Genomic DNA, 9,792 nt, shown 5'->3' with positions numbered 1-9,792 from the left:
TATATATATATATATATGTATCAATATATATATATAAACATATATATATATATACATATATATATATACAAATATATATTATATACTTCTGCACACAAGCACATAAACATGTATAATTCTACAGAAATATACACACATTTTCATACACAATATATTAATGATTGATCAATAAACACATACATTTTACGCCGGTGTATTTTTCTGTTTTTCACAACATTTGCTTTTTTTTTCAACCGCATCGAACGGTGGTTCATCGTATCTCGGTTAATACCTCATAGCCAAGAGCATTTGGGTCCGTTCTAAGGCATTGGTGTTTATATATATTTTCTATGAGATATTTCTCATGTTCATGTGCCTTGTATTCTTGCACTTGCACAAATGAGGATTTATCATTCTTGAATGACACGCCTGCACAGTCTTGCGAGAGATCACGCCACGATCCCTTTTTTTTTTGGACTGACATGGGCATCTGTTCGCATCATCAGATACGTCGCATATTGTGAAAGTAGATCATGAGCAAATCAAAACGCATCCTACATCAAGCACCCTCGAGGCAGCTGCGAACCCCAGTAAAAAGGAGGATACGCATATGAGTGACGGCGAGGTGCAAGGTGTGTGCGATTCTGTTATTTCTAGATAAGTGCTCTATTTTTTTCGACTCTGGCATGCGAGTAACCTGTGTTTATGAGCTGACAAGATATCCTAAATTGGCGTCATTGATGCTCTACCTTTCGGTCTGTAGAAGAAGATCTACCTGGGTCTATCTCTGTGCTGGTGAAGTCTTTGAAGGGAGCCACGTACACCATAAAGGTATGTCGAATTAGTTTAACACAACCTCACACTTGATTGATGTCAAATTAGTGTAACAGAATCTCACACTTGATTGAAGTTAAGCCCACACAAGTAGAACGTCTGGCATTGTGCGTACATACGGACAGGGTGCGACACTCACTTTGAAGGCAAATACAAATTCACACGCATGTATCACGACGACCAATATAGCAGGCACACGCATACTTAATGACACAAGCTCTAAGAACGGTAGAATAGGCTCTGAATGCACAAATATATACGCCTTACAATGACACATGTACGATTGATTTGTGATAAACATATTGAGATACATGGCGAATACGCACACATATGAGATCACATAGGCACGAAACTTGATGCAGACCAAGCATGTTCTCTTTAGATCCGTTATTGAAAATTCTACCATTAGACAAACCATCTCCAATTTCAATAAAACCCTAAGGTTGTGCTGACTAAGGAGCTGAAATATGTATCTCGCTTTTTTAGGAATAATCTGCACGCGACTTATCACATTGATGGCGGGAAATTATCCTCCCGCCAAAATGGCTTGACCTTAAGCCACATGTGTATATAAATAAACATTGGTGTATGTTTGTATGTGTTCATATTTAATGCACACTTCGTTTAAAGTTTCTCAGCGAACACCGTGATCACTTGATGTATACATGTACATGGCTTGCCACACATGCTACGATGGGTTCGCAGCCTGGTTCTTGGAAGTTCTACATGTGCGCAAGATATTGACAGTCTGATCTAATTTCACTCTAATTCAGGTATTACCGAGTGACCTTGTCGCCGTACTCAAAAACAAGTTGTCGAAACAAACTGCCATATCCATTGATCAAATACGATTGATACTGAAAGGGAAGGCCGTGGCGGGTAAGTTTATAGCGTGTGCATCTCCTGTTACATTAACAACCTTTGACATTACGCTGTAGGAATTGTGCGCTTTACTTAGCGCACGAGCTTGTTGTGCTTTGCTCAAAGATAAAAGGTTTCCTCCATCGCATATACAATGAAAGCGAGTCCACAGGTTGGTAGCCTCGATGGATGATACTGCCCACCCATTGGAGTTTATTTCCTGAACTCACTCATGCTTTGCTTTTGTTTATAGACACAAGTACGATCGAGGAGGCCAAGCTCAGCGATCAGTCCAAGATTCACTTCACTATCAAACCAGCAGCCAAAACAACGGTCCCGATGCCCTCGGAGAGTATAGGCAAGTCCAAACCATCAACGAAAGCAGAGGCAAACAACAGGCCTGAAGTTAAAACTGAAGCGCAATTCTGGGCACAACTGGAAGACTACTTGAAGGGATCGAACCGCACAGTAGAAGGCTTCGTGCAAAATCTGCTGGCAGCTAAAAAATGAAGGCTACAAAATTAGGAATGGATGTGAGCGAACTCAAGATGGTTCTCTGTCCGAATAGAGAAGAATATCAAGTAATCCGAATATATGTATTAAAGAGCAGCGCAACTTAACGAGAAAGACCCTAATGACGAAGTCGAATAACAGCAACAATTTTTTTAATTTATTGTTTGGGAATGGAGTCCGCACTAAGTGGCCCACTCCCTGTCGTCCAGTAGTTTCGGACGATCAGCTAGTTATAAAACATGCCGAATATAGATTGCAATATTATATTTGGTGAGCCGTACATACTCTATAGCGTTTCCTTTTGGTTGGAAAGCGGATGATCTACGAACTTCAATCCAGTACACGTGGTCTTTGCACCAACACTTTCTCAATTTTGCTTAGATTGAGATATGAACTAAGGTCGCAACCGGTGTTTTGGCATAGCCGCCAAAGCGTTGGCGATGTATCGGGACTCCTAGACTCTAATAGTGCCTTTTCATCCACTCGCTGTAAGCTATAATCATAACGTCAACGTCCACAAGAATCACTAATCCAGGTCGGCGCAATGTCTGAACAGCAGCCATCTGGAGGTAGTATGCTGGTGAATAGGTTCCGATGCCAGTTGAGAAGGTAACACGTGTATGTGTTTGGGTAGTCTTGGTATACCCCGTACAAAGATATCTTGAAGTACCAGCAAAACTACGAAAAGGAAAACTACGGTAGAAGACACGATCAGCAAGCCTCGCAAGTAATGACAGTACGTACGTTATCATCGATCGTCCTAGCTATAGCTAGATATGTGTGTTTCTCCGCAGTAAAACCCTTGGTACAGGCCTGATGCTCTGGTGCGCCCGCAACCTTCCCACTATACCTCCTACTGCGAAATCTAGGATCCATTCTGAACACGAGATGCTTTCAAGTGCTCTAACTCAAGTTCTATATCCCGCCAACACATTTACGTTGCAGTACTACATTAAATCGATAGCAAAGGTCACCTGCGGAACTATACAGAATCTCCGATTGTTAGTGATTTTTTCATCCAAGCGCTGTCTTCAACTGATATGGTCTGATGACAATTAAGTAACTAGATGAACTGGTAAAGCAAACCTCCGCTTGCCTTCGGGTCATCATGATTACACGTCCCCCGAAGCAATGCTACGTTGCCACTTACGATTCCCTCGTACCTGAAAACTCTGTTTCGGCAACTATCACATTGTACAGTCTTCCAGTTCACCAGGAAGACCGAAAGGAGAAAACCATCACCTCCATGCCCAATCCCTCCTTGCCAACAGCCTCTCCTCTATACCATTTTACCAGCAGTAATACTGATTGGCACGCTACTTTCCGTGCCGTCTCCAGTCACACCAACTTCCTTATCTTCTATTCTATCGGGCACCCCGCCCACAGTCCTCTCACTGTTAGACCCTCACACCCCCATATCCACCACTATATCTGGTACCCCGTACTCCGCCTTCTCACCATCAGAATCTCGGTTTTCCCCATCACATTCAGCCTGCTCACTATCAGAAGAATCCTCATCGCCATTTGCATGCGCAGTGGCTTCTTCAAACGGCTCGCGTGGCTTCAGCTTCAGATGTATCCGCACTGACGGCCTGTTTTCCAACGCATGGGACGCCCCAGCTGGCATCTGCACCATGCCCGCTATCTCGCTGTCGAGTGATACTGATCTGTGGGATGCTGGCGATGCACTACTTCCCTCAGCGTATGCAGGACTGTCCTGGGTGCAGTTGCTACTGAGGTGGTCCTCTGTGTACGCAGTGAGTGCGTCGCTGGTGTCTCTGGTTGGGTTGGTGGGTGAGTGACCCGTCCTTTCGCGGTATCGGCGTTCGCGAGAGCGCTCAAGCTGGGTTGGGTTTGAGGTAAATGGAGACTCATCAGCATCAGCAAACACGATTCAGAATGAGCAAAATGCTATCGCTCGAGATATGGGTAATGCATGACGCTTCAAGTTACACCATACGACGGCACATACCTTCTTTTGGGTTTCCCCTTCGATGCGTGCTAACTCCTCGGCTTGTGCCCTTAACGATTCTTCTTCAGCTTCCTTTATATCAATTAACACAAGTGTACATGATTAGACCACGCACACACGCGAAAGCAAAGGTGGATATAAGGAGATAACCCTATGTACCTGATTCAGTACTGTCCAGGTTCATATCACAAGGCAAGCGAACGTCACAGCGCAGATACATCAGGATAACCACTACGTGTTTCCAAAATACGATACCATGACAAACACGAGAATAGCCAAGAACTCACACAAAACCATTCACTGTACGTACAAGTTCGGCGTATCGCGCTTCTTCCTCTATCTTGTCTCGGACACGCCTGGACACCCGCCGAGGCATGGCTTCCCATTTCAGCCTACGGGCAAAGAGGATGTACAATGTGGATATATGTAAGAGTGGCTCATTCCATGCGCGCGAGGCAAGCATGCAATTTGGCTATTGAATGTACAATCGGAATACTTGGGGAAAGAAAAATAGTCTAGGAATATCTGCAGTAGTACAAGATGGCCTTTACTAGCTATTTCAGTGACGAGCTCATCAAGGTACATTTTGATACGCCATGCTATATTCTCACAAATATACATCGACTGATGTTTATAGCCATTAGATAAGAACGTGTACATCAAGAGAGACTGCGGACGTCTCCACGACTATACTAGACTAACTTCACGTATGTGTTTCATACTGTTAGAAAGAATTTTTGCGTCTAGGATGATGAATAGATACAATCTGCCGGCACAAACCCTCGATGCCGCACCTCCACAAGATTATCCTACCTCGCGCTTCCTATATAATCATACGATAAATGTGTGTCCTGCACACCTTTAGGGTCTGCGACTCAAAACTGTTCGTTGTTGAGTATATATAAACTTGAGTGCCCGGCACATATCCCTGGTGATTTCGAGGATGTGTGGCACCGAGGATGCGTGTTGAGTACTTAGGGTTGTAAAAACTCAACACGCCTAGAGGTGCGCAGGATAATTCTACATCGTATGATTTATATGAGGGGCGAGGCGGGATGATCTAGGGTGAGTGCCGAGGATATGTGACGGATACTTCAGTGTAAGCAGACTCAACAGATGACACAGCTAAGTCGAACACCAGCACCCGAGCACGCCTCTATACTTCTCTGCTACGAAATAAGTACATCCAATTGAATCGCTTGAAAGGGTTGCTCGTAGTAACTCACCTCCTTGCTTCGGCTCGTATCCTCGCCTCCTCAGCCTTTTTCCTGTTTTCTTCCTTCTCCAATATCTCGGGCATGAGTTGCGTTTGAACAACTTCGTGCAGGTTCTATCAGGCAAGAACAAAGAGATACACTGTTACAAAATTAACCCCATACGTGTACAAAGAACTAGCAATTGAAGCCCATCGCTACCTTGTGAAAAGCATCCTATGATGCGACTATTTTCTTGCTTAACACCACCGCAACTAGCCAAGGCTGATTAAACGACCTGCGATGGAAATTGCTACCTATCTGCAGTCGGACGGCACATAATATTGTCTCGGATCGTGGCAACAGAAGTAAGATGCTTCACATCAGAAGCAAAGTGTACATACACATATCACCGGACAAAAGATCAATGCAACATACCCTTTCTCCTTTCAAGCGTTTGCTCAAAGTACTTGCAAAGGTTTCCCACTCCTCGGCATTTGAACAGACAAGTTCCCAGGTTGAGTCTTCTCTCGCTCTCTTTCTTGACTTACCTGTTGTTTTCTAGCGAGAGAATCACAGGTAATAGAGGAGAAGATCAGGACGTCGCATAGAGGCAAAGTAGATACATACAGCACTCAACCGCCAAGGAATAGGAAGTTCGTTCAGCGAATCGGACTGCGGAAGGCATTATTGCCTGCCTATCAACTGATCCATCATCTACTCACCTGGAAAGTTAAGGACGTTTATGCATCCATTCACAATATCCAGGTATATTCCGACAATCGCGCACTGAACTTATTTACAAATACTCAAGAACTGCTGGTTGCTCACACGCCAAAACACTGATACGTACCTTAGTTTTAGTTTCACGCCATAATCGTGAATCCTGGAAATAGTAGTACTTTGATTTGTTCTTGTCTTCTCCAATATCTTCGTGCCGCAAAAGATCGGCTTCAATTCCTGATAATAGTAATATTTGTGAGCTGCTACTCTCGAATAATTCCGTACCCGGTGTCTCCATGTTAATCCAACAAAGTTCTCAAATCGACATTCCAGAGTTTTTTTTTTGCAATTCCATTTTATCAAACGAATGTTCCTAGACACTCCTGCTGGGAACCTTTGATTTAACCACATACTATTAACAAGAGCGAGGCATACCTTCTAAACACATTCGCACGTCACTAGCTTCCTCCAGTCTCATATCGCAGAGTAGTCTTAGCACTGACAGCTTTTGCGTGGCAGTCAGCTCTGCGAATTTGTGGTCCTCCAAAGGGTAAGAAAACAAAACGTGCGCTGGTGCATAAGTACTCAAAGCAAAAGGATCGCCACACCAGATGGGTGATGTATATGTTATATCGTTTCGTAATTCACTATATTCCTTTGATGTCCGTGGAAAGTTAATATACCACCAAGTTGACACGGGCTTTATAATTCCACGGCACATGCAACTACAAATACACCCATTATTCTTCTCCGACAAGCTATCTGGCTTTTCGCATGAGATTCATGAAGCAAAGTATTCGCACGTTGCACATCATACGCATGCAGCTATACACCCGCCACATTCTATAGAGGCCACTAGCCTTCAGACAGAAGTATATACGTTGCCCACCAACAGTTTAATTGCAGGCTTTGATCACCAGGTGGTGTACAGGTGGTGTATGTGTGGAGGGTGAATCACTCACTCTATCTACTTGTAACCTTCTGCCAGTACGTTGTATAGTAGGCATCAAGACCAACTCCGACTACACTTTATAATGCGACGCATATGCACTATAAAGTGTAGTCTGTTAAAATACACACTATGTTTCATTACACGTTCCTACGACTCACCCGCAGATAATCCAGTTCGACACACTCCGGGTATCTCCGCGATACTTCTCTGATAAGCAGGACATCATACTCCTCGCTGTAAGAAATGAAAGGACATCATCCAGCAACGTGTTTAGTTAAGAAGCACACGCCTGCCCATAAAATGTATAAAGACCAATATATGGGCATTTTATATGTAGTATTCAGCCTGAAAGCAAGGATAAATTGATACAAACAGCACAGAATGCAATGAAATCACCAGCGTGTGCATAGTATAGGCCGAGACCTCCAATGCTTTAACCTTACCCCTTTTTCCTGAAGAATGGGCTCAGTAGTTTGAGTGCCAGGCTTTCCAGCCTGTCCAGTCCAGTGGGGCTGACCAGTAACTCCTCGAGGGTTTCGCTGTCCAAGTAAGGCACCTCGAACGGCACGTTGAAGGTACGTAAGTAGATGGCAACGTATGGCAGCTCCCAAGTACGGCGCAGCTCTGAGTGTATTTCAGAGGAATAAACGTAATCGAGTAGCTTAGCGGGACTCGAAAGCTAATCAGATTCATAGCTGCTAAATCCAAACGAACGGTAAACACAGTACGACTGGGCTAGACTATTGCATGCACATAATTCTTCCTAGAGATCAACCCGGCGAGAGGGCTTGAACAACCCAATTTACAGATAGAAATAACGGTACGAAAGTCTACAACCAGATTGCACAGCTGCAATCGTGCTACCAAGCGAATTATCGTATGTGACAGTATACAATAAAGCGACAAATGTTAACACGGCCCTTCCTAAGTTGATAGCAGGTGCAGCTGACAGCAATGTTCTAATACGCAACGACACCAACAACTTCGCAAGTGGCTGAAAGACCGCCACTACAGTAGATCCTGACCAAATCACACACGTAGCAAAAAAATATATGCATTCGTATGCAATATATGTATATAAATATATATATATATAAATATATATATAAATATATGTATATATATATTTATCTATATATTTATGGGTGTGTGTGTGTGTATGTGTACGCACGCACACACATACATATAAATATAATTATATTCATATATATATATATATATATACATATATATATATATGTATATACATATATATATATATATATATATATATATAATAATAATATATATATATATATATAATATATACTATATATATATATATATATATATAATAATATATATATATATATATATATATATATATATATATATATCAGAAATCAACAATAAATCTAGGACAGGGAGCATATCTTCAGTTAATTTAATATAATTAGACAGTATATACCCCTGCACCGGTGGTAGCTCACAATGAACATCTTGTATACACTAAACTATAATACCAGGAACAATTCACATACCGTCGATAGTAGACATCGTGGCCACTTTCGATGATAGTAACCACAAGTCCACTTCACTAATAACCGATACGGCTCCTTATAGCTACTATATATTCGCTATTGTATATACTGGGATGAATGACAGCGATCAGATTCAAGAGGTGTATTCAAATAAATACCATACGGTATACAGTGCAAATGCGAACACAGATTGTGCCTCACTTGACACGTAATAACGTAATAATATTTTAATATAATTATAGGTACACCTGTTCTTAGGTCTCTTGGGTACACCAAATGATCTCGTGATTCGTGAACCCGCTGCGTGTCTCGTGCCAGCCGCAGATATGTAGAAAGCGCGGTTGATTCCTAATTTAATCCATTTATCGGGTCTTATCCTATTTGTTTGGATTTGAGGGGCGAGTTTTTGAAACGGAAATTGGATCAAAAGCATCGGTATGTGTGTACAGTACTTATGAGCGACTACGCTTATCCTTTTTGACACAACATTCTCATATTAAACACTAATAACATAGGTACATATTCATCTATCAGTTATATGCATATATGTATTCATCAATCCAGATCATACAACAAGAGTGCAGGTGACTATAACTCAGCGCACGCATCGCACTTCAATACAGACTGTGGGAGAAATGTGTGACCAGCACAACAGATGAAACATATGAACTACATGCCCAATTGAGGCCACTGTGCACAAATACCAAAAGCAACTGCAGAAGCACAGAAGGTTGTACCATAATGGGTAAAGGTTCAGCTAACGAGTGCATGGTATTCCCGTTCTGCGAGGGCGAGGAGACACAGAGTGATCGCAAAGTGCTCACGTGCAGTGGGAGCTCGTGCGACGTCAGAGTGCATCCGGAATGCTACGGGTTAGATGAATATGCCGGGAAGTTTTCGTGTGATTCGTGCAAGTATGCAAGTGGTGAGAAAGTGACATGCGTTATGTGCCCGAGTTTATCGGGTGCGTTTAAGAAGACGGTGGGAGGCAAATACATACACGTGGTATGTGCACTATGGACCAAGTGCGAGTTCGGCGATATTGAGCTGTTGTCGGGCATCTCTATCACCAATGTGTTTCCTGCAGCATCAAAGGAGGTAAGTATGGATGAATCAATTTATAGGAAAAGGCTCAGATCTGAACGACCGTGTGCATGTGGTTTTTCTTTTTCTATGCATATCACGTCCAGTTATTGCCGGTTTATTGAATTTGTATTACCTCAACTTGTGGTGCCCTGGTATTCT

General features: G+C 42.6%; 3 protein-coding genes across 3 annotated transcripts; 2 read left to right on the top strand and 1 right to left on the bottom strand.

Annotated features, from left to right (window-relative positions):
• The first annotated feature begins 483 nt into the window (after window positions 1-483).
• Window positions 484-2,306, top strand: SARC_04585 (hypothetical protein). Its single transcript, XM_014301583.1, has 4 exons — window positions 484-611; window positions 743-810; window positions 1,587-1,692; window positions 1,928-2,306. The coding sequence occupies exons 1-4, from the start codon at window positions 590-592 to the stop codon at window positions 2,182-2,184; spliced, it is 453 nt and encodes a 150-aa protein (XP_014157058.1). The 5' UTR covers window positions 484-589; the 3' UTR covers window positions 2,185-2,306.
• A 123-nt stretch (window positions 2,307-2,429) lies between these two features.
• Window positions 2,430-8,633, bottom strand: SARC_04584 (hypothetical protein). The gene is made up of 10 exons (XM_014301582.1): window positions 8,548-8,633; window positions 7,471-7,651; window positions 7,186-7,261; window positions 6,511-6,616; window positions 6,206-6,312; window positions 5,791-5,913; window positions 5,386-5,489; window positions 4,470-4,551; window positions 4,160-4,231; window positions 2,430-4,030 (listed from the first exon to the last, which is right to left on the bottom strand). The coding sequence occupies exons 1-10, from the start codon at window positions 8,561-8,563 to the stop codon at window positions 3,593-3,595; spliced, it is 1,305 nt and encodes a 434-aa protein (XP_014157057.1). The 5' UTR covers window positions 8,564-8,633; the 3' UTR covers window positions 2,430-3,592.
• Window positions 8,634-9,288: 655 nt separating this feature from the next.
• SARC_04583 (hypothetical protein) lies at window positions 9,289-9,689 on the top strand (the record flags this gene model as incomplete). Its single annotated transcript, XM_014301581.1, has 2 exons — window positions 9,289-9,645; window positions 9,672-9,689. 2 exons carry the CDS (start codon window positions 9,289-9,291, stop codon window positions 9,687-9,689), a joined length of 375 nt encoding a protein of 124 aa, XP_014157056.1.
• Between the last annotated feature and the right edge of the window lie 103 nt (window positions 9,690-9,792).

This window comes from Sphaeroforma arctica (genome assembly GCF_001186125.1).
Source record: "Sphaeroforma arctica JP610 unplaced genomic scaffold supercont1.263, whole genome shotgun sequence".
Taxonomy (NCBI): Eukaryota; class Ichthyosporea; order Ichthyophonida; genus Sphaeroforma; species Sphaeroforma arctica.
The sequence above is the reverse complement of the archived record's forward strand: the minus strand, read 5'-3'. Positions and strand labels throughout refer to the sequence as shown.

Bases quoted from the DNA above. Each gene is read 5' to 3' on its own strand.
- SARC_04585 (XM_014301583.1), top strand. From the start codon at position 590: ATGAGTGACGGCGAGGTGCAAG. The intron at 811-1,586 runs GTATGTCGAATT...ACTCTAATTCAG, and splicing joins GAGCCACGTACACCATAAAG to GTATTACCGAGTGACCTTGT. The intron at 1,693-1,927 runs GTAAGTTTATAG...TTTTGTTTATAG, and splicing joins GAAAGGGAAGGCCGTGGCGG to ACACAAGTACGATCGAGGAG.
- SARC_04584 (XM_014301582.1), bottom strand. The intron at 6,617-7,185 runs GTGAGTCGTAGG...TACCCTTTGGAG, and splicing joins TCGAACTGGATTATCTGCGG to GACCACAAATTCGCAGAGCT. The intron at 4,031-4,159 runs GTATGTGCCGTC...AACCCAACCCAG, and splicing joins AAGGGGAAACCCAAAAGAAG to CTTGAGCGCTCTCGCGAACG.